This window comes from Montipora capricornis, chromosome 7 (genome assembly GCF_036669925.1).
Source record: "Montipora capricornis isolate CH-2021 chromosome 7, ASM3666992v2, whole genome shotgun sequence".
Lineage (NCBI taxonomy): Eukaryota > Metazoa > Cnidaria > Anthozoa > Scleractinia > Acroporidae > Montipora > Montipora capricornis.
The window spans coordinates 46,277,994-46,302,745 of NC_090889.1; the positions used below are offsets into that span (position 1 = coordinate 46,277,994).

The following is a 24,752-nucleotide window of genomic DNA, read 5'->3' on the forward strand; positions in this document are numbered from 1 at the left end:
ATAAGTGTAGCCAGTCGAACAATTTTGAGTCAAAATGCCCGGTGTTAAGTGCGGACGTCAGAGTTTTACTTTTGAGTATAAGCTCAAAGTTATCGCTCGTGCAGATAACTTTCTTTTGTTTTTGGGTGCGGGTTATATGCCAGTGCGGTAATCTGTTGAAATTTTTTTCTTGTTATTGCAAAAAATGACCGATGCGGCTAATCTACCGCGGGGGTAATCGCCCGGAAATTACAGTAAGCAATGAGAGAAATCAAAATAATGTCTATACAGTATTTTTTCCTTAAATTTACATAGTATTACATTTAATTAATAAACCCAGGCAAGTGAAGTAACCTGTTGGGTTCCCTGCTACAGAGGTCTTTAAGCATTCGCTGGGCTGACGAGTGCGGGAGAAGAGAGCTCTGCCATGGGTCAAAACTCACTTTGATCCAACCGCCGTCCACAACCTTGGACGACACTCTTCAAACCCGCATGCCCCATGACATGTTTGGTGACTGTGATTTGAGCCTGCTGTGTCCTGTGCATTCCTTTACAGTAATTCCTCTGTTGCTGCTGTAAGTGACCCCACACAACATGAAGTATCACATTGGGATTCAATCGCTACAGTGCAAGTACAATGTAACCACTATGAGTGCTCAACACAGTGAGTTTTGATGCATGGCAGAGGTCTTTTTCCATACTCGTCAGCCCAGTAAATGCAAAAGAAAAGAGACGTCTGCTAGCAGGGAACCTCTTTGGCAAGTGGGTCACAAAATTTGCATGTTAAAATTTAACTTTTCTCTAGGGTGATGATGTATTATTTGCTATAATTTCCTATAATTTAATTCATGTTTATTGCAATTACAGTGGTATTCATGGGAAGTCAGAAATATCCTGATGAAAATGCATTTGATGCTTTTATTAAAAAGCATGGAGGATCAGACAACGCTTCCACAGATTGTGAGAGGGTAATTCAAACTTGTCATGATTACTTCAGTCACACTACCGTACTTGTACATGAGCTGAAACATGCATGTAGAGGGTGTTGACTTAATTGACATTTTGGGCCAAGGAAGCAAGCGATACACAGTGACAAATGTCTTGATTGTGTGATACAAAGTGTTTTAAGCTCTGCTTCAATCAACTATTTATTAGCACATTAAGCCTAGAACAAGATGCACCCATGTAACTCAATCCTAGTCTAGTTAATCATCAATAGTAATCACATACATATTGTAACATCTTCCCTTCCAAAAAATTGAAAACATTTATGAAAAGCGTCAATGTCATTTGAGTTCAGAGTCAGTAGGTCCATAAAACAAATCTATGAGTAGGTGAGTTCAACATAGGGTGATCAATAACCATAACACTAATTACTATCATGACAACAGCAATGAAAAATCGCAAGTCAGGAGTCTAGTCACAGACATACAATCATGTAGTCCTTGAGGGATGCTGGCCTCTTCCTGACTTGCTCCGACCTCTGACACTGTTCCAGGAAGGTCACCTCCACAGGGTCCTCTGTTATGATGGGTTCAGCTGGTGGTTCAGATGTTTTTCGCAGATGCTGTTGGTTTCTGTGGTAGACTGCTCTGTCAATTGTCTCAACGGTGTACGTCCGCTCGTTAAGCCTTGCAGTAACTTGAGCTTGGTGCCAAAACTTGTCTTCAATGGAATTCCCTTTGAAGATCAGTCCATCCTGTATGGTCAGCTTATCGCGTGTGCTGAAGTAAGGGTGCATGAGCGCCGGGGTATCTTTCTTTTCTTCAGGCCATCCAACGATAGAAAAATCTCTTTCAATTCCCACAGGGACTGGTCCTACCGGGTTTCTGCTCTGATTATTGTCTCTAAACTCAGATATGGGCAGATAATGGAGAAGGTTGACTGATGCTAAGTCGTCCACTTCTTTGCAGCTAAGTGCATGTTCTTGCCACGCTCATAGTGTCGCGCACCGGTGGCTCAGTTGGTTGAGCACCGGGCTGTCACGCGGGAGGTCGTGAGTTCAGCTCCGGCCGGACCAACACTCAGGGTCTTTAAATAACTGAGGAGAAAGTGCCGCCTTTGTAATTACATCTGCAAATGGTTAGACTCGCTAGTCTTCTCGGATAAGGACGATAAGCCGGAGGTCCCGTCTCACAATCCTTCAATGTTCATAATCCTGTGGGACGTAAAAGAACCCGCACACTTGTCGCAAAGAGTAGGGCATGTAGTTCCCGGTGTTGTGGTCTGTCTTCTGTGGTGTATACAGAGGGCCATGTGTTAGAAAACTCATTACTGGGTTAATCATGTATTACCCTCTCAAAATAAAGAATATTGTATTGTATTGTATTGTATTGTATTGTAGTGCACAGCAAAAATGTTAATGGTACTTTTGTAACCTCATCATCATTACAACATTACTTTAACTGGAGGCATCGAGATGCTTGAGCGAGTGGTTTCAGTAGAGTCGCTTCCAGTGGCTTGTGGTCAGTTTTGACGTGTTTACATGCCAATCAAAATTAATGTTGAAACGCTCAAGGGCAGAAACAGTCGCAAGCATTCCCTTCTCTATTTGAGCATATCGGCTTTCAGTATCAGTAAGGACACTACTTTCAAACTCTATGGGCTCAAGTGCTGCGCCAAGGCCATTCTGGCTCACATCACACTGTGTAATGAGGTCCAGGGAAGGGTTTTAGTAACACAGAACAGGCGCTTCTTTTACTAGCCGCTGCACACTTGCAAAGCCTGGTCTTGTTCCAAGGGCCAGTTCTGTGGAGTATCTTTCTGAGTCAGGTGGTGGATCAGTGCCATGACTTCAGACAGTTTTGGAAGAAGCTTAGCTAGATAATTAATGAATCCGTTGAGGCATTGAACGCCCTCCGTTTCTTGTGTCTTAGGCATCTTTGTGATCACCTCTACTTTAGTAGGATCAGGATTCAAACCCTTGTTCGTCTGGAGATGTCCCATGAACTTTACTTCGCTCATCTTCAGCTTCATCTTGTCTGGGTCAAGGACAATGCCGTGATCCATGCACCGTTGAAGAAATCTTGTAGACTCCTCTCTCTTGCTTCTTCATCGGACTCTCCAGTGCCATAGACGGAGGTCATACAATACAATACAAATTTACATACTTAATTGACCGCTCCCCATAGGGGCTTTTCAGGGCCAATGAAACAATCAACGAAACAACAGAACACAACAACAACAACTGTTAAGAATCCCAACTGGCCGGAGGCAAACCAGTTGGCTATTTACAAGTGCAGCTGGGAAGTTGAACCAGGGACTACCAGGAACAAATTCAGTGAGTGGTCAGAGCAGGTCTTGAACCCGGGATCTCCGGAACTCAAGGCAAGCGCCCTAACCACTGGGCCACACGGCCTCATCTGCGATGCACAGAACTCCAGGTAGTTTTCTTAGATGTTGAGAATCATCATTTCCACTCAAGTCACCTAGGAGCTGAAGCATGTGTGTGCTAAGCAAGAGATGTCCTATAGATAATGGCTGAGTATGAGCAGTGAGATCCAGGACATGGTAAGCTCAGTGCAGTGCATGCAAAGAGAACCAACCAGCACAATGTCACGGTGTAAACCAGGCTTTACTTTGAGAACTCAGCAATCTGTTCCCAAACTTTCTGACAACCTGGAATGCCAAGTCCAATGCCCCGGAAGTCAAGATGCAATGGATATCTTCACCTTGGAAGGAAAAGAATGATCACAGGGGAAATTTCTATTCAAATTTTTGGGAAGTTGATAAACTGCCAATCATAACACCAGATGCAATCATAGGATGCAGCGAAGCACACTTTAGCCACTATTGTGTACCAGATGTTATGATCAGCGACAGCGGACTGCAGTTCATTAGCTAAGAATTGCATGTGAGTGGGACTTTGAACACATCACAACATCACGATACCACTGTCAGTTACATGTAAATGGCAAGATCAAGTCGGCAGTAAAAAATAATTGCCAAAAAGTTTATCAAGAAAGCTAAATGCAGTGGTGAGGATGTCTGGATGAAAATTCTCAGTTGGAGAAATACACTGACAAAAACAATTGGCAGTAGCCCTAATGTCTCAATACACATGAAGCCTCCTTCACACCGCAACCTCAAGTAGTAGAAGGAGTAACTGAGCAAATCAAGTTGCAGCACCAGACAGCAAAATAGAGGCTCCGTGGTACTGCCTGAAGTAAATTGGTACAGTGCGAGTGAAACCAACACCAGAAACCACATGTGAGAGGGCACCAATACCGAAGAAACCAGAAGTTTCTTAGAATAACTCAAGAGCAGGTGCATAAAGAGACCAGTGGGGTGGAGAAGAAGAGCATCCCATCCCACCCCACCCCCCCCCCTCCCGACAGTTCAAACTTAACACACAGCTCACTGACGAGAGCAGACAGTGACCAGGGAGGGATACAACAAACCAGAACACACATTGTGAGACCACCTGAGTTTGGACCTTTTTATAGTTGTTGACTGACACTTTATTTACCCTTCATTAGGGTTCTTGTTGGTGATTTAGAGCTACTAAATAATTAGTGTCTTTTCTTTTTTGCATTGAGAGAAAGGAGATGTTACAGGACTTGTTATACTGTTCACCTCAAGCCTCGATTTATGCATGAATAATATTATCAAAAAAATGAAGTTGTTGTGTTTTTGCAAAAATTAATAACGTTTCTTAATTGAAACAATCTTGAAATTCATAATTTGAAATACACTTGCCAAAATTACATGATTCTGATTAAACAATCCCTATTATTCAGAAGAGTCGGAATAGTTACTATAGCAACCAAACTTAAGACCAAGAGTAGTAAACACAAAGCAAAAGTGGTTGACTGTAGCTTTGCTATTTTGCAAAAGGAAGTGTGAAATCTCAAGGAAAATGCAAGAAAATTAATTATAGAATGAGGAAGGTGACCCTTGCACTTAGATAAGATTTTACTACCCCATCAGTAAAATACGGTTGTCGGTGCAACAGACCGGAGTGTTGGTGGACAGAGACGGTCGGGGACACCCGTATTTCGTCGTCAGAGGTGAAATTCTTGGATCGGCGAAGGATCAAGAACGAAAGTGGGAGGATCGAAGACGATCAGATACCGACCTACTTCCCACCGTCAACGTTGGCGACCGGGGATCGGGGGGTGGAACGTGGCCGTACTAAAAGGGCTATTCATGTCGCGATAGTTATCTTCATGTTCTTTGTAGTCGGTTGTTCAAGGTCATAAAATCAATGGTTTTGTTGTAAATAAATGAGGACATAAAGACTTTGTTCCTAGATCTCAGATTATAACGTACACCTGCATTGGCCAAATCTGTTACAATTACTGGTAAAGAGCATGTGTAATGCCTACCTGCTACATAGTAGAACCTGTGCAACTGGCTACTTTAATAGACATAGTCTAGCTATAAAAGCCTCAGTTAGCCGTCCAAGGTTCACTGGGCAGTTTGTCTTCTAGTAAACCAACTAGCTGTTTGCAATTTTTTCCCCTCCCTCCCTCCCTCCCTTTGAAGATGGGTTGGATATATCACTTTGCCTTCATTAAAATTGGGTCACTCCTGCGTGGTGCGGTTAAGTCTGCACAGCGACTTCCCCCAAGCTTGTTGGCTTGTTTGCCTTTGTACATTGCTCGCTAACCAGTACTCTTGTCCGATCCAGCACGTGCTGTTTACCACTCAGCTCGTAGTGCTGGGGAGATAAGTGAGGTTGTTCTATGTCACGCGATCCAGATGTCGCGTAGGCTAACCAGCCTCAAGGCACTGTGTTCCCCTCAAAAAACGCCAATACGTCTGTTGTCTTGTTCTATTGCACCTTTTGTTACGCGTTTAAAAGCTAATTATGTTGATACCAAGGAACAGTGACATTAACTTGACATTTTAAGCAATTGTCGCTTTATAGACACGTGAAAAATCCAGGTGGCTCCATCGGGATTCGAGCCCATGACCTCTTCGAAGATGGTGTAATGCTCTACCAACTGAGCTTTGAAGCCACACAGTTGGGAGCAAGTCTATAAAGGGACAATTGCATGAATTTTTCAGCTAAGTGCAATGATGTCTTCCTGTGCTTTAAATATACTTTCTATTCATTTCATTTAAAATTAAAAATCTTAAGCATGAGAGTTCAAACATATCTGAAAGTTTTTCATGGCATGATATGAGTTTTTCCACATCTTAAAATTGTAGATCCTTGCACAAGATTTCATTGAGAATATGTTGTTAAGTGTATTATTTTATTTTATAAACAGAATATTAGAATTAATAGATTCATGATGTTTTGAAAGATTTGGTTTGTCCACTTTTGAAAACATCTATCACTTGTTCTTATTACATGTAATTCAGAATGTGCTCGAATGTGTAATTTCCTCTACTAATCTTTACAGTTGTACTTTGAGAATGATTAAATACTTCACATTAATGTTATTTTGTCATTTTCTTCACAGACAACCTTCATCTTTGATGTTCGAAGAAAATACTTTAAAGAAGCATTACAAAGGTTTAACTCAATATGAAATGCTATTACTTTCAAAGCTTCTGGCACTTACATGTACTTAAATTGTGTTTCCCCATTGATTCTTGGGAAGGTTTAGAGTAGTCAGTACTCTTTTTCATATTATTATAGTATTAATTGTTTCATGATTATTGTTGCTTCCTCAATCACATCTTTATGTATTCAATCCATGTGTTCAATTTGTTCTTTTATTGTTGATTCTGGAGGTGCACGCACTGATTGTTGTCTCTAGACTTTTGGAGGCAATTCGACTTTGGTGTCATATTCATACATGTAGTTGTGAACACTTCCAACTCTTCCTTTAATGGGCTTGGATAGCAGTGATCCTTCCACGTACTGGTAGTCCATCAACATCACTCACAAACACTGGTTCCATGATCTTTTGGTTTTTACATCTCACTTTGCTTCAATTGTCCCAAAACACTTGAGCTCTCCACCTCCTAACACTGAAAACTTTACCCACAATTGTTTTGGAACCAAAGCTCTTGCACAGCCAGTGGCAATGATCATTTCTACTTTTTTACCATCAATTTCAACATCAATCATGAAGTCTGCTCCCCCTTCCTTACTAGCAAGGTAAATTAATGTATTCATGGCGGTACGAGTTCATGTTTGCTGTATCAACACAATCTTACAAGAGCTATGTTCATCAGCCATTCTGTATGGCAGTCTCTAAAGTGTCCTTTGATGAGACCTACATGTACCATACTCGTGATGGCAACAGAAAGTTGTCTATCTTCAACGAGCTCTTCTTGGATGTCCTGACTACCTTTATGCAGCTGTGAAAACCTTGAGACTCCAAAATCATGCAACCCCATATAAATTTTTGTCACTGATGAGATAAAGGAATTAAGCCATGAAAAAGAGAGACACCCTTAAGAAGCAGTTCAGACATACACAGGACAGTGCAGTAAGGTCACAGTACATTGCTGCAGGGAACAATGTTGACCAAAGGAATGTTATGGAGAGCCAAACACTCTCGTGTTAAGGAGGAGATTGACAGAAGGGGAACACAGGGTCCATGTGGAAAACCATTCGTAAAATAATGTCTTTCAGCAAGCTGGCTTGTGACAAGGTCCTCTAACAATAAAGATACAGACCTGGTAGCCACAGAATTTAATGAGTTTTTTACTCCAGTGGGACAGACAGCAGCATAGGCCAAGATAGTTCGGTCTCAGACTTTTCTTTAGCACCTTATTCAGCAAGCCAGCCTTTCAATTTCCATCCCGTGTCATCCAAAATGTTATTTCTACAATGCCATCAAATAAGTTTGATCTTTTACAAGAACTGATGTCCATGCGAGTTATCAAGGACTGCATAGCTCACAGACTGCCTGTTCTGCCTGTCTTAGCTGACGTTATCAACTGCTCCTTGACCAGTTCTGTCTACATGTACCCGGACGCATGGAAGTACAAGGAGGTTATTCCTCTGCCTAAGGAGTTTGATCATAAGATAGCAACAAAGTATTGCCCTTTATGCCTATTACCAACTGTATCAAAGGTGTGCGAAAAAGCTGCCTTTGCTCAATTGACTGATTATTTTTCTCAACACAAGCTTCTAAACAATCAGCAAAGTGGTGACGGACTATAGTATATCAATCTATAGAGACGTTGAACATATTCACCTGAGACACATTCCGGAATGCGATGGATCAGAAGAAAGAGTCAACTTGACCTTTCAAAGGCATTTGACAGTTTAAACTACATGATTTTGCTGTGCAAATTAGAGCACATTGGGGCATCTCCTGGCCCACTTCGGTGGTTCAACAGTTATCAGAGTGGGAGGACCCATGCAGTCCGTGTTGCAACAAGTACATCCAGTCCACTTCCCCTGGAACATGGTGTACCTCAAGGGGCAATACTATCGCTGTTGCTGCTTTCCGTCTACCTCAAGGACTTGCCAATTGCAACCATCATTTGTTGCTGCTCAATATAGTCTTACAAGACGACTCTAAATAATAATTATTGTCATTCCCAAGAAGTGTCATGCATGACAGTATTAACATTTTGGAGGAAGACCTGCAGTACAGTGAGTCACACACTGGTCCTCTAGCAATAGAATGTTCTCACTGTCATGCGATAAAAAATAAAATCCAAAACCGTTCAAAGGAAATGTTATAAATCCAAGTCTGTTTGGTGCATGGTTTCTGAGTTATTTATCGAAACTTATCATTCAATTTTACGGAGCTTTGTGTGGAGACCTCGAATGGACACAACATCTGGACCTCAGTTTGTGGTAAAAGCCCTCTTTTTGCTTCTGAGCTGAACTAAATGAGCATTAACACGTCTTCTACAGCTTGTAATGCTTAATTTGCCAAAAATCACAAGGTTTTTTGACAGCTTTATCTCAGCTACTGTCTTGGTGTCATGCAAGGCAGAATTCAAACATTCAAAATGCTGTATTCTCAAAAAGAAAAACGCTACAGGACCTAAAACTGGTAAAGAAATAATATTTACTTCTACATGTAAGTAATTTTTTAAAATTAACCCTGACAAGACCAGGGTGCCTCACATTGTAACCCACCAGATGGTAAACCGACATTCCACAAGAGGAAGTCAGCGTCAATTTCCTAGGAAAACAACTAATTCCTTTTACATCAGCAAAGACGTAGGCATGACCATCGACGCGTAAATGTATTTATTAAGCTATGACAAATGTCTTTAACATGGCATCGTCTTGTACATCAAGCCTCTGTCAGATACACTGGAAACAGAATTAAAAAATCTATTGAGCATGAGCTCACTGAAGATGATTACATGACTTTTGTATAAATGCTTTGGTACTGAGTAAACTATTTTACTGTCCACCTGTCTGGACAAACACCTCTGGTAAAAACATTAATTCTGGTAATTAATTCTGGTAAAAACATCAATTTGTACAGAATTTTGCAGCTAGAATTATCTTGGGTTTCAGGAAGTACATGTACGTTCGCATTTCTGCAGGCTTAGGCAACTGCAATCGCTTCCAGTAAAAGATACTCAATTCTATAGGGATTCTATAATCATGACATTGAAGTGCTTCAATGGACGTGCATCTGATTTATAATCGTGCCTGTAATTCTTGTATGCTATCATTTATCCACACTCAAAATACTATCCCTAACTAAAGAACCACTAGTGGCCAGCGTTCTTTCATGTATAGAGCAGTTAAGATATGGAATTCACTAGACTCTGGCCTAAAAGGGGAAAGTAGATTCAGAAAATTCAAGAAAGATATCAAATCGGTCTGCTTAATACATGAGTACATGGAATGTTACATGTACTATCGATTGTAAATAGCTGTTGAAAAGCCCTTTTGGGGACTTTTATAAAGTGTACGTAAATCAATGTTACATGTATGATCAGCCTTCACCTTTCCTTCCTCTTTCTCTGAACCACTTGATCTGTAGTACACCCTGTACCATACAGGTGTATTTCCAAAGTGTCCAGTGTTTTTTGCATTTCTTGCACTCAGTGCTGGTCACATTTAGCATGAGGTTGGTCATCATTGGCCAGATGTTCATGAATCCCTTCCACATCAAAAACAGCTCTTTGTTTTTGTGTTACATGACGTACAGTAGAAGTTTTGTATTTGTTTATCTGAACTGATTAACATCAGATTTCTCTGGGAAACTTTGAGGTTTCGGTACAGTATCTTTCTTTGCATTCTCTGTTGCTGTTTCCAGCATTTGGGCCTTCTCCAGTGTTAGGGCTGGTACCCCCTTACTGCAGTAGTTTTTCTCGAAAATAGATGTAACTGTCGTAGTTCATGTCTCGCTAACTTGAGCAAGAAAAATTGTCTTCTACAGCCTCTCCAAAGTCACAAGGGAGGATGTAGTTTTCAAATGCCTCCAACCAGTAGTTCCACTCATTTGCAAAATTTGTGGCTTCCAAGTTGACTGCACAAACAAACTTAACATTCTCCTTGAAATTCATCGCGATAATATTTTTTTAGGGAACTGCCTACTGTATGTTGTTTTATCCCTGTCACTGATATATTTTAGTGTCATTTATTAATAGATGGCCTGGATTAACACAACTTTTAATTAGTTATCATTTCCTTATGCCCACCATGACATACAATGTACAGGTGCAGTATCGTACCAAGGTAACTATCAAGTAACCTGGCCTTCTGGCGCAGGGATATGACTATATACTAGCTGCAGCTTGAAATTATTTTAGCTCTGACTTGACAAAATATCCATAAAAAGGTAAAAATGAAGTTAATTGTTATAATAATTATACATTCAGGTTTGAAGTTCACCACCAGATTTTTACTGTCATGATTGCAGGTTTGCCCAGTTCTTTATTTCACCACTGCTTAAAGAAGATAGTGTGGAAAGAGAAATACAGGCAGTTGAAAGTGGTAAGTTGATGCCCCTAGTGGGAAAGTAATAAATAAATATTATTATTTATTAAGTGCAAATTAATATTTTAATGCTCTTTATCTGGCTCACAGCCTTTAAAAGCTCATCAAAGCTACATGTACATGTAGCAGCTTTTTCATGGTAAATTGTCCATTGACAATTATCACCATTCGGCAAAAGTGCTGTCTTACATTTTATGCCATGTGTGACACAATTTTTACACATGACGGGTATTTTGTGAGTATGTATGGTAAGTTTACATGTATTAATTAAGCATTAGGGGGAAATTGTACATGCATGTCAAACCATTGCATGAAGAAGAGATTTATATGCACAGTAATAATTCCTTTACAAAGTGAAGCTCCACAGCAACAACATAGCCAATATGTTGGTGAGATACATATATTGATCATTCAGACATTACACAGGTTTTTGTAAAATGACATACAGTATTATTTGCGTCGCTGCCCTTATTTTCCATGTGAATAAACTACATGTTAATTGTTGCTCAATTTTTGTTAGAGTTTAGAATGAGTTATCAGAGTGACTCTGTGCGGAAGATGCAGTTGTTTTCTTTGCTAGTCCAAAAAGGTCATCCCTTTGGAAAATTTCTGTGGGGTGAGTATTTTACCATGTTGTGAACTTTTGAGGCTTGATTACATGTAGGTCAAGTTTGGTTGTTTGTCTTTATTCTGATATATTTATTCTTTTGTTGCACCAGGGCTGTCAGTAAGTGGGGTTGGGTCAGAGGATTTAAGTGCTGCAGAAACAACGAGCACAAATCCCTGATACTTTTAGACAAACCTTACCTCTCCCAACCCAAGCTGCCGAGCAATTGGCTCCCAGCCTACCAATGTGATTTATTGGCAGCTAGCTTGAGATTTTAGTGGAAGCCCTGATTGTGTTAGTTATTTACAAAATAAGGGGGAAAGCAAGTTGAAAACTTAAAGCGGGAAAATTTAATATAATGTTTTGACAGTTGAAGGTAACAATGCTGAGAAAGATATTCATTTAAGTGCATTTTTTATCAGCGTTCTTTTAAATTTGTATCTTCCTTAAAACTTCATTCAAGAGATCTTTTATACTCTATCCTAGTTTCCACTGCTCTCCTCTGCATACATTTGTTCCCCTCTCCCCATCCCCAACCATGTTCAAGGGGCTGAAAAAGGAGAGAGATCATACAATGTCATCTACATGTATACAAAAATTTGGTTTTATCAACGGAGTTGATAATGTAAATTGGCCACCGTACAGAGATTCTAAAAGCTGACGTTTCGAGCGTTAGACCTTCGTCAGAGCGAATCGAGGGATTATGGGTTACATGTAGTTTTTATAGTAGAGTATGAGCTACGCTATTGGTGGTAACATGGCAACATGAAAAATAGGAATATATTAGTTAAATGAAAAGCGTTTGTTAATACTGTGAGGATTAAGGGTGCCGATTTGGAAGATGAATTTTTGTTCTAGATTCTTGCGGCTTTCCGTCGTACTTAAGTGTAGGGAAAGGCCGCAGATTGCCATGTGTTTTTTGGAGTGGTTAGGGAGATTAAAATGACAAGCGACTGGCTTAGATGCATCTTTGTCATTCTTCTCAACATCGCAAAGGTGTTCGTGGAATCGGTCACCTAGTCGTCTACCTGTCTCGCCAATGTATAATTTATTGCATAACGTACAGGTTATGCATTAATGACATTTGCGGAGGTACATGTGAAACGATCGGTGATCTTAACAGATCGCTTAGGTCCCGATATCTTGCTAGTGTTAACAATGAAAAGACAAGTTTTGCATCGTGAGTGCGCGCATTTGAAAGTGCCGGGTTGCTCGTTAGTTTTGAGCGCTCTTCTAACTAAAAAGTTGCCTACGTTTTTGTCGCGTTTGAATGAAATAAGTGGAGGTTGCGAAAAGATTCTACCAGTCTCGGGATCATTTTGGAGTGATTTAAAATTATTAAGAATGATGCTTTTGACCGCGTGATTATGAGGGTGAAAAATCGGAGTCATCACTACATAGATGTCGGAGTCATCACTACATAGTGATGACTCCAATTTTTCCAGCAAATCAGAGGAGATGTGCCAGTTCTTCGAAAAACGTGGCTATCCTGTCTCTGTGGTCAAAGCGGGCCATCATCGCGCCCAACAATTTTATCGACAGTCATCACTACAAATGTCACAAAAAGATAAGAATGACAGAATTCCATTCACCCTCACTTTCCATCCTCATGGATGAGTAAGCTGTTTCTTAAGTTTGATTTGGGTGGAACCAACCTACATGTACAAAAATGTACAAAGTCATGTAGAAAGTTCACAGTAGATAGGAATGTGAAACTTGTCATATTGAATCAACTTTTTGCCCTGTCATAATAGGAAGTGAAGAAACACTACAGAAAGTTCCCAAAGAAAAAGTAAGTGGTGTTTTGCATTCTCAGTGTGAGCTTATCATTGTGTCAGTGATTTGAACCAACTGAGAGTACTCTTTTCTTTACCATGACCACATGCTTACTGTACATGTACATATCCATCGACAAAAGTATGTTTCCAGCTAGTACTTCAATGTACAGCTGTAGTTCATTTATAACCCTAAGTAAAGAAAGACTTTGTTAACTCAGGTAACATGGCTCCCTGGGTGAGGCCAGTGGAACGCTCTAATCCTGAGTATGTAGTCATGGTAAAATGGTGCATGCATAGTTTTGAGAGCTCTTTTGGCCCTTAGTATCATTAATTACTGTTTGCATGGCACAAATTTAATATTATGATAATACCGTACGTTGTGTGCATGTAAATGACAGTAAAGGAGTTTAGTTCAGAAAGCAACTGTACCCTTCACTTTGATGAAGGGCTAACACTCAAAATGTCAGTTTTCAAATTTCCTTACAGTGGTCAATTTACCACATCAACTCAGTTGATTATAAACCCACTGACACCTCAAACACCCTAGGATGCCCCCAGTTGATGTGTAAAATCTGGGTAAAAGTTAAGAATCCAATCCCACCAACGCATCGGCCAACACGTCGGCCAATGCGTTATAAAGTAAATATTTTGACCAACGTGTCGGTAGTGTTTCAGCCAACGTGTCGGTAGTGTGTCGGCCAACGCTTCGGTAGTGTGTCGGCCGACATGCCGGTAGTGTGTCGGCCGACGTGTTGGTAGTGTGTCGGTAGTGTGTTGGTGGTGTGTCGGCCGACGCGTTGGCCGATGTGTTGGCTGACGCGTTGGTGGGACCGGATTCTTAACTTTTACCAAAATCTGTTCAGTCTCACTCCTAGGGGTCAATGGTTTAAACATATCTAGTGCCAGGCCCTGTGGCATAAAAATGTCAAAGTAACACAAACTGCTGTCTATTAATTATCCTATTGGCTATCATGTGGGTGTTGAAACAGACAAAACCATCTTCCCTCGTCCTAAAAGAAATTTGATCTTCAAAGAAAATAATTGTCAGTGTTAGTGTGTGGTCAATATACCAACTGGAGAATTGTCGTGGACTGTGGTAAACTACTTATACTGTATTTTAAACTGTGGTGTGCTACAAATGTAGATGCCATTTTGGCCTGGGTTAAAGAATCTGTATACATGCACAATGTATGTAGGGCCAGGCCATTACAGCAGTGCTTGTCATGGGCACCACAAAAAGATAAAAACTGCCAACTTTTAAGAGTCTTCTTCGCACAGACCTACATGTAGTGTAGTCTCAGCAAGTTAATGTATTGCCAAATGCCTTTTGTAACTGCAGGGTTTGGATGTGAAGAAATCTTTAAGAGATTTTCAGCAGAGGATGTATTCTGCTCAATACATGACATTGGCTGTTATTTCCAGAGGTAAGTGTCATGTTTGTTTGCTTTTTTTTTGGCAGAAACTTGCATATTATTTTTTAAGTCTCACAGATGCAGCAACTTCAAAACGCTTTTTAAAAATGTGGTGTTTGCTATATGGATACCAAGTGCTGTGCATGTGTGTTAAATAATGGCAATGACTATAGATGTGTTAAAGTAAATTCAGTGAAGTAGCAATGTTAACAAACTTTGTTGATCTACATGTACATGTACACCAAGGACTGAGGCCTAGAAAAGCCAACTGCATAATTCAAGTAGAATTCATGAAAACCACGGCTAACTGAAGCCAATTATCATTATACACTGTAATAATAAAAGTATTGTTAAGACTGTTTTCCAACTTGAGTCATTTGCTTGGATGAAAGGGAAGGATATTTAACAATACACAATGTAATAATTATTACACTGTATGCTATGAGGGCACGCTGGATATGAAGTGATACTAGATAACACGCTGAGTTGGTAAAAATCATTTTATATCCAGCAAGCCCAAGTGCTGTAGAATAATTATTATTGTTTTATTAAAAACTCTAAGGTGTTCACAGGGGAGTAAAGTAAACACCCGCATATAAGGCTGATATTGTTCTTACCTATTTGAGGGGTGCTTAGTGAGAAATCAGTCTGAAAGTGTTCTTAAAATGTTCTTAAAATTGGTTTCAGAAGTACTTCAAATTATATATTACTAGAGGTTTAATTAACATACAATGCTGTTTTGTAATAGATTTTATAGTTTGTAATGGTCCTGAACACCATTGTGATTGTACTTTGATATAAGTTACTGTACTGTACTGTTTCCTTATCCTAATACCCTCTCCCTTTGTATTAAGAACATGTTTTATCTATCAGGCTGAAATTATATGGTGCTTTATTGGCCAAATTTCAGCCTGATGTTCTTAATCCACTTGTTCTTATATGCAGGTGTTTACTGTATTGTTGACTAAAGGATTGATTTCTGCCTCAGTCTAGTCTGGTCCAAAAAGGCTTTTGCCGGCCATTTTTTCTCAGAGCTGCAAAAAGGTTTTCAGCTCACTTTATTGCTGAAGCTTTCCTTGACCATATTAGGCACAGTAGGTACATCGTACATGTAAATATTTACTTTTTTAACATACGTTTATCTCAAACTGCTCTCAAATAAAAACCATCTTCAAACATTTCTGGGTTGACATTAATATAATATTTGTTTCATGTAGGTTCAGTAGCTGTGTGATGTAATGTACCGGTATATCTTTCAAAGTAATCTTATATCTTGACTTTATTTTTATTATGTTTTGAAAGTGACATCCTGAGTTCCGTCCTTTTTTCAGAGCCTCTTGACGATCTTGAAGAGATGGTTAGAGGATCTTTTTCTGAAATACCTAACAAGTAGGTGAACAAAAAAATATATCTAAAAATTCATGTTAAACCTGACAGTCCTGGGGCCTGTTTCTCGAAAGCCCTGAAACTTTACAGGCCATTTTCGGGTGTCACAATTCCCTTTACATACATACTGTATCGAGAATGGAGAGGATTTAAGTCGTCACATTTCATAGTCATTTTTTTTGTTATCTTGAAAACATGTTAAAAGGTCAGCTTTCCAAAAGAAGCCTTTGGTAGCTTCACGAATGGCTTTTTGGGGCTTTCAAGAAATGGGCCTCTGCTCATGTACTGTACATGTATGTGCTAGTTATTTATAATCCTCCTTCTAAGATCCTGTTGACCCACATGTATCTGGATATTTTTTTATCCAGATTAAAAAATATTCCCATCGACACGTGTATTCAAATCGGATTTGCCCATTCACATGTATCCGAAAGGTATCCGGATTCACTCTAGTATGCAGGCCTCCTCAAGAAAACAGAGGTAACAGAGCATGCGCCTTTTGGCATAATTGAATTGTGCAGTGTTCGTAGCTATGTTTAACTGCACACACATGATATTTCTTGAAATAAGTCCAAGAAGTAAAGAATTGATTTTATGGTAAGCAACTGGGCTCGGTCTTGTTACGTCATCAAGATAAAAAAAAATTCTGGATTTAGCATCCACACGGTTCTGGATTCATAGCAGATTTATAAATATCCACTCTGGAGAGCAGATATGTGTGAACGGAAGGCATATCCAGAAAGAAAAAGTTGTGCTTTCAAATAGATCCGGATACATGTGGACGGGGCCAAACACATGTTAAAGGGGAACTGTCATGCTTCATTTGCTGTTTTTATAGATCAAAAATTGGTAAAAATTTAAATTAGTACTTACACTCAGGCGTACAGCGTCCCTGACAACCCACTGACAAGTTATCAAATATATTTATGATAAAAGAACTATTTGCATTTAATTTTTGGTGTCTTTCTGAAAACACTTACTGTCTCCAAACTTGAAAAAACTGGCCAGTTTTTTCAAGTTTCAATCCATTTCCATCCTCTCCATCCTTGGCTACAAACAACAAACAATAGCATCAGTGCACTTCAGTGGTCATTGGCAACAAAACTACAGCATTTTTTTTTGGGGGGGGGGTGGGGGGGGGGCTTTCATTGATGCAAGGACGTCTTTTAGTGTTTTGAGTCTTGAAGTTTGACTGAAATAGCGTGACAGTGCCCCTTTAAGTGTGAAATGTTAAGTGAGGGATCAGGCCACGTTGTACATGAATTTGTGAATGTTTACAATGAAATTTAAAGTCCCTTAACTTTTCATTTAAATATTATTTTATAGTGTCTGAAGTGCAGTACTTCAAAAAATTGTCCCTCGTAGTGACTATCCTCACGTTTTAGTGGGCCTTTCATTTTTGGCTGATCCAGTTGGGTCCTGGTAACTAATGACATCAAACAAGTCAAGAATGTAATTATTCCATTCTGAATCGTCAGAACATTCACAGCATCGGAAGGGTAACTGTTGTGTCTGACATTTCTATAAAGACTTCTATGAAGACAAAAAGCTCAAGATTTTCAACAAGATTTCTATTCTAACTTACACTTTTGCACATTTCTTTCTGAAGAGATGCAATCAAGTTACTTCTTTGACATGATTAGTTACCATTAGTTAAATCAAATGCCAGCTAAACCACATGGATACACTATAGGGGAAATTGTTTTTAAGTACTACACTCCAGACACTATAGATATAGTTAAAAAACAGGGAAGTATCATAGGGACACTAAAGACCCAGGAAGGATCAATAAACTTTGTGCATCTCCATTGGTGTTTGGCTCTCACATGAACTAGGGCTTTATTGTTCCTCGCTGTTTAGCTTTTTGTTGCATCAAACATTCATTCCTCAGTGCATCACAGTTTTAGCATCAACCGAATTGCAATGTTTCCTGTCAGCACTGTGAAGTACTATAAAGGTTGGCCCTCTCTCTGCTAGTCGATCTCTTCCCTGAGATGAAAATGTGAATATTTATAGTTCATTGGTGGATTAACTCACCAGGCAGACAACGGTCGAACTCAGTTTTGAAAATTATGGATGGAAAATTCTAAGCTGGTGTTGATGTTGCAACTCTTGCCATTTTAAAGTTATCTTTCTGTTTGCTAAGAAACTTTTATTCAGTTGTTAACTATATTGAAATGTTGAAGCTCACCATTTAATAACAAATCATCGAAGCAAAGGAAACAAATTGTACAGAATGGTAATTAGAAAGTTGCCCTAAAATTAATGGTGCATGAAATGATAAATTAAAAGTTCTTGCTGTCACGGTTATGAGTGTGAGTGTGTAACTTCTGCAAAGTAAAGTGCAGCTGATTTGCCATTGAGTCGATCATCACAATTCTACCTTGACTTACATGTGATTTCGGCCAAATTCAACTGAAATCTGGAATAACCGTTGCCAAAAATGAACATTAAGCTACATAATTTATATCATAAATCATTAAACCTTTCTGATCAAGAAAAGAAGGGTAACTTGGCCAGTGCAGATGGGTATATCAGTGAAACTTAATGGTGCTGAATTTTCAACATAAAACAAAGATGGTGTGCAACCACCCTGTGGCTTACTGGGTCTTTAAATTATGTTAAGAATCTACAGAAAACACATCTGGAGACTACAACAGCCAAACAGCCAAAGTTATCTGCCATACAACTTTCTCTTTTGTCGATAACCCACACTTCAAATACACATGTACAATAGATTAAAAAATTAATAAAATAATGTAACTAGACTAAGTATGTTTTTATTTCATTCATTGAGTCCTTTCACGAAAACACATGATCCCAACAAATTTACATTCTCTCAACTGAGGGGCTTAACAACAGCTAGATTCACTCAAAAACTATGTCCCCATTAACCCTTTCACTCCCAGTAGTGCCACTTATAGATTTTACTCTGTCTAACGGCAGACGATTTTACTCATCAATGGGGAACCCCACGGGGCTGAAAGGGTTAATTCACATCTTAGTTGGTAGAGCATGGCACCAGCATCGCAGAGCCATAGGTTCAATTCCTGTAGAAGCCCCCTGCATTTTTCAGGTGTCTATAAGAGACAATTGCTTCAATTGTCCAGCTAAGTGCAAGTATCATTTTCTCTTTTGTCTGTACCCCCCCCCCCCCCCTCCTCCCATGTCAAATATAAATTAATTTTTATCTCAAGCCACAAACCAGAAAATGTTTCTGCTATGGCCAGTAGATTTTAGAATTTGCCAGTGACTGATGGATCAGACTCAAGTGAAATGAAAACACAGCAAGCAGTAGAATATTTCCACTGAATTGCAAAAAGCTCATTGTGACACCATCATAATTATCATTTACGAAATTCCCGGTGTATTAACCCCTTTGCTCCTAATTAATGGCCATGCAAGTGCATACATGTACGTGTAATTTACTCTGTCTAACACCACACAAATGGGAAACCCCTTTGAGGAAAACGATTGTGATAATATAATTACATTAAACAACATCTACAGTACAGTGTAGTTCCACTGAAAAACTGTCCCCTTGAAAAGTTACATTATCAACTGTTATTGATCATGGCAGATCAAGAACCATTTTTAAATAAATTAACCAAGTTCCCCAAGCACTGTAAAATAATGCTTACTTTATATTGCACAATTCTTCTAGCAAATTGCCAAAGCCAAGCTTCCACGAGTACACAGTATGTATGATAATGCATGTGCATTTACAACTGTAATGATTATTAATAATTTTGTTTGTGTTAAAAGTTAGGTGGTAAAGAGTGGTTACATATTGTATTTATAGTGGTCACTATTCATTGAGTATATGTGTCATTTAATAATTGACAACTGATTTCTTAAAATAAATAAATGATTCTATCATAAGACTATCTTTTATTCTTGGATAGAAGTTGTGTTGTTGAATTCTTCATGTTCTTTGTGTTCTTCAAGTTACCTTGACAACAGTTTCTGTTCTTGAATTCTTGAATTTGTGCTAGACTTGTATTCTTGTTTCAACATTAGGGACCTTCAGATTCTAGGACGAGAACGACTACGAGTACCAAATTTTCTCGTAGAAAAACATTGAGCACGAGCAAACCAGCGTCATTTTGGCAGGAAAAACGTGTTACCGTCGTCATTTTAGTACGAGGTTTTGCAAAAAATAATGTTGTCGTGTCAAAACAAGTCAACAACACGGTAGCAGTTTTGGCATTTTTCGATCAGCAAAAAGGCCCAGGTAACAGCTATAAGAATAACTGAGCAACCTATACTGCTAACAAAGAGTAAGATTAATCGTACGGGCTATAAACCTTCTTAGTATTTTCGCTAAAAACAAACAGTCAAAACTCGTACTCGTTCTCGTCCTTGTCCTAGAATCTGAAGGTCCCTATTTTAACTGGCAGCACTACGTACTTATAATTAGTGAAGAGGAGGAGTGCTGATTGTGCTGAAATAATTATATTTACATACTTGCCACAGTGAAATAAACAAGAACCACTAATTGCTGCTTTCTTAATAGACTGCAGTACTCTACAGTACTAGCTGTATAATTTCTTTATATGAAAATTTTTCCTTCTGAACAAGTTAATCCATTGACTCCTAAACTGCTTCCCATTGCCAAGTAAAATCAGTTCGCGTTAGACGGAGTAAAATCTATCAAGTCTCACTCCCAGGAGTCAATGGGTTTTACATGGCATTGAAACGATTTTAAAATTGTCAACCTTTTCTTCGCCATGGCTTCTTTTGTTTTAAGGAGATTTTATAAGCCCTTTGGGAATTTTGGTATTAAAAGAACAGCTAACATTTGAGACCTAGCAGCATCATCTCAACTTTTGCCAAGCTGTCAGATCTATAGCTGGATATGTACAGCAGCACTGTAGCTTTAACATGGCAATAATTATTATTTCAGCTGTATGACTATGTATAATCCTTTTTTTGGAATGTTTAATTTCTCAGACTCCATTTGAACAGAAGCTGTTCCACAAACTGTACAAAAGTAAGTGTTTTTGTATGACTTGTTATAATAATTATAACAGGTCTTTGTTACGGATATTTTCTGTTTTGATTTATTGCAATTCAGTATATTATTCTTTGTCTCATAACGATTTTCTGGCATGGATTCAAGGATGAGGCATGTGGTTAAAGGAGGCTACACTCAACTGCTTACTCATGAATTAGCTGGAAGTGTGATTGGATTTAAATAAAGGAAATATATCAGATATATTTTGTCATTGCCACAGCACCAGGATGACCAGAAAGGGGTTGTTTGCTAAGGAGCCTTATCAGCAAAAAGATATATCAAACTTGTTGAAAGTCTCTATGTAACAAGTGAAAGACAGTTCAACATTATGCAACTCTGTGGCAACAAGATTTGCACATTATTTTACAGTTGTTAAATGATAAACAATACTCTATAAGAAAATCAAAAAACAGCTGGAGCAATTTCTATCACTATCATGCATACTACACATACAAGTACAGCACTGTACAGTTTTATACTTTTCTGAAAAATGTCATCTGTTTCAGAGATACATGCATTCATCTCCATGAAGTCAGGCAGTCACTTTGCATTATTAAAATGTATGATTTATTTTATTCCAGTGGTGCCAGTTAAGGATGTTAATCAGTTAGAAATATCCTGGGTTTTGCCACCACAGCAACAGAATTATAGGTAAAACAATAATTTAATGTAATTAATAGATGAATGCCTTTAAGTGCCCCTGTGATCAAAAAAACCACTTCCTTTTTTCCTTCAGATTTTGAAAGTGTGTTTGCTTAACACCAGACTGGCAAAATTTTGAGCTTTGATTTTTATCCAAAGGCCGTTTACTCTGAGTGTAAGTTTTGGATTTCACGGTCCGCCATTACTCACGTTCAAAACTGACCGATTGGACCTCAGACGGTTGGATCCACGGAAAAGTGGCGTCAGAGGCTCACTACAGCTGTAGCTTAAAATTTCAGTGTGTGAACGCAGCTTATTATATATGCAAAGCGTGAGTTTAAAAGTCTGAAAGCCCAAAACCTCCGTGCTGCATATTAATTCTGCGGTGTACACACGTATTGCATTCTTAAACTGGTAAGCCTTTGACGTCATTTTCTGCTCGATCCAGCTCTCTCAAGAACATAATGTTAGTAATGGCAGACCATTAAATAGAAAAATTACAGTTAAAATAAAGAGGTGTCTTTTTGAAATCAAGGCTTAAAACATGGGTCACTTAGTGTTTTGTTAACATAGTTTTGAAATCCAAAGAAAAATATGAATTGATTTTTTGGTTACAGGGGCACTTTAATTAAGCAGCAGTTATTACCATTGGTATTTTTTTCATGTACAGTGTATCCAGCTTTCCTTGTCAGAGGCATGAAATTGTATGAGGATGCATGTCGTTTCATTTTGTGGAAAGGATCATTAAGTGTCGATCATTTACAAATATGATTATTACATGACTGTGTTGTGACCATTGTGTTATGACCATGTAGTTTATTCTAGTTTCTGCCCGTGTTCGCTGAAAGTCACTGGAGTGTAGTATAATTTATTGTTGACTTGAGTGAGTGGTTTGAATTGGGTTTTAATACTACTACCACTTAAAGTTCTGTTGTTTTCCAACCTACGGGGGCTGAACAGTATTTTTTTGGTCAGGACCGTGTTAGCTGACTTTTACTGTCATTATGATTAAGAAGACATCACAGCTGTGTCACCCAATGATGCACAGTCGTCCAGGACTGGGCGAGCTCCATTGATGCTGGCTTCCAAAGCGATGTGTTCATATTAGACTTTGCAAAGGCTTTCGACTCCATGCCCCGTGAAAGATTGAAAGCTAAACCTTTCCATTATGGTGTAAATAGAATTGACACCTCCTTATGCCATCGTCACCAACATGATGTTTTGATTAATGGTGCCAAGTGTGAATGGATACCTGTAAGCTCAGGCATGTGTTATTAATGATGTAGTAGACAATATCAACTTTGAGATCCGGCTTTTTGCCTACGATTGTGTTTGCTATCGACAGATCTGCTCCCATAAAGATCATAATACTCTGCAAAAGGATATTCAACATCTAGGAGACTGGGGCCAGTGATGGAATATGAGATTTGAACCATCTAAGTGTAAAATTATGCACATTTGAAGGAAAACACATCACAAGTTCCACCACTTACGTGTATACATTGTACTTACAGGACACAGCCCTAGACTCTGTCACGCATACAAAATACCTACATGTACATGCAATGTAGGTCTGACGATCACTAATGATCTACGATAGAACTGTCACGTCACCAGTGTTACCTGTAAGGCTAACCAAATGCTTGGCCTACTATTAAAGATGCAATTTATCTGCTTGTGATCCAGCAGTAAAAGAAAAAGCATACATGAGTCTGGTCAGGCCATCTATAGAATGCGCCAGTAGTGCTTGGGATCCCCACATTGAACAGCTCATCGCTGAAGTTGAAAAAATTCAGCGCAGAGCAGCACACTTTGTCCTTTCCGAATATAAAATCTATGCGCGTGGTTCTATGTCAGTGATGTTGAAAAAACTTGGCTGGACACCTCTAAAGCTTCGTAGACAAATGGACATAGCATTTCTCTTCAGCAAAGGCTTAAATAACCGGGCTGCCCTTTACTTCCTGGAATCACTCCAGAAACCCACCAGGAGATCAAGACACATTGTGAAGACTATGTCCCACTCTCAGCTCGTACCATTGTGTGTTAATACAGTTTCCTACCATAAACAGTAGCTCATTGGTACAGTTTACCCCATTAAGTGCCAGAAATGGGGGAAATACTCCAGCTATTAAACCACTTTTTTTTGGTTGTCTTAAACTTTTCAACAAATTCTTAAATTTTGTAACTTATAATAAGTCTCACCCGTAAACAAGGTTAATTCTGGCTCTGAAGTTCCTTCTTCACTTCTGAATCATTTTTCTTGGTGCAAAAATAAGTCTCCTGCCCTTGCATAAAAATAATGCTATTTACTGCTGTAGATTTTTCATTATTGTTTCAGTCTGTACATGTAGTTCCTTATTTCATTGCTTGATTTTCTACCTGTTTGTTGGCTAGTTCAGTTTCTTTCTTCAACAATCATATATTTATTAATTTAATCACTTTTCTTGGAGAAACCTTTGGTTAAATGTAAGAGAGGCATCACAAGAGGTCGAGAGATGACTGTCTTGGCTATAATACTGTCAAGAAACCAGAGAAAATTTGCTCATTGAAATTCCATTTACATTTTTTGTTGAACTGTCCAGAGGTTAGGCTGCATATACTGTACTTGTGGCCAGTGTGTTCATTGATTAACCTTGGGTGTCAAAACCGTTATCTTGGCCTCCCAGAAACCGTGTTTCAGTTAAGAAACCATAGTGACTCTGCCAGTACTTGTGAGAAAAAGAAAGGTGAAAGGCTGCTTATTGTTGTCTTTTCTCAATGATGTAGAATAAAGCCAATGCATTATGTATCTTGGTTAATGGGCCATGAAGGACCAGGAAGCATTTTGTCATTACTTATAAAAAGGTGAGTTTTAGGAAAATATATTCTTCAAGCTTTCTTAATTTCCTTAGAAAAAAGTCTTGAAGGCAGCAACCCTTTTAAAATCCAACTTAACCATGCTCTTAACATGGGTATAAAAGGTGGAATCTTGTCATAGTTGTAACAATGATAATCGTTGAAATCTCAATCTTATATTTGGAGTGTGAGTGGTGCTGGGGTCAGACTAAAGCAATCCAAATTACAGCAGGTCAATTAAAATGTTGGAAAGCTACAGTGTATTGCC

At 38.9% G+C, this 24,752-nt stretch overlaps 1 protein-coding gene across 1 annotated transcript in view; it reads left to right on the forward strand.

Annotated features, from left to right (window-relative positions):
• The window catches only part of LOC138057295 (nardilysin-like), a 74,587-nt gene that overhangs the window by 6,630 nt on the left and 43,205 nt on the right, over positions 1-24,752 (forward strand). The window contains exons 4-14 of the mRNA XM_068903346.1: positions 847-947; positions 6,393-6,445; positions 10,731-10,804; positions 11,328-11,423; positions 13,169-13,206; positions 14,532-14,616; positions 15,936-15,993; positions 19,655-19,688; positions 20,944-20,983; positions 21,589-21,658; positions 24,416-24,493. Coding sequence (XP_068759447.1) covers positions 847-947; positions 6,393-6,445; positions 10,731-10,804; positions 11,328-11,423; positions 13,169-13,206; positions 14,532-14,616; positions 15,936-15,993; positions 19,655-19,688; positions 20,944-20,983; positions 21,589-21,658; positions 24,416-24,493 — 727 coding nt within the window. The remainder of the gene's footprint in view (positions 1-846; positions 948-6,392; positions 6,446-10,730; positions 10,805-11,327; positions 11,424-13,168; positions 13,207-14,531; positions 14,617-15,935; positions 15,994-19,654; positions 19,689-20,943; positions 20,984-21,588; positions 21,659-24,415; positions 24,494-24,752) is intronic.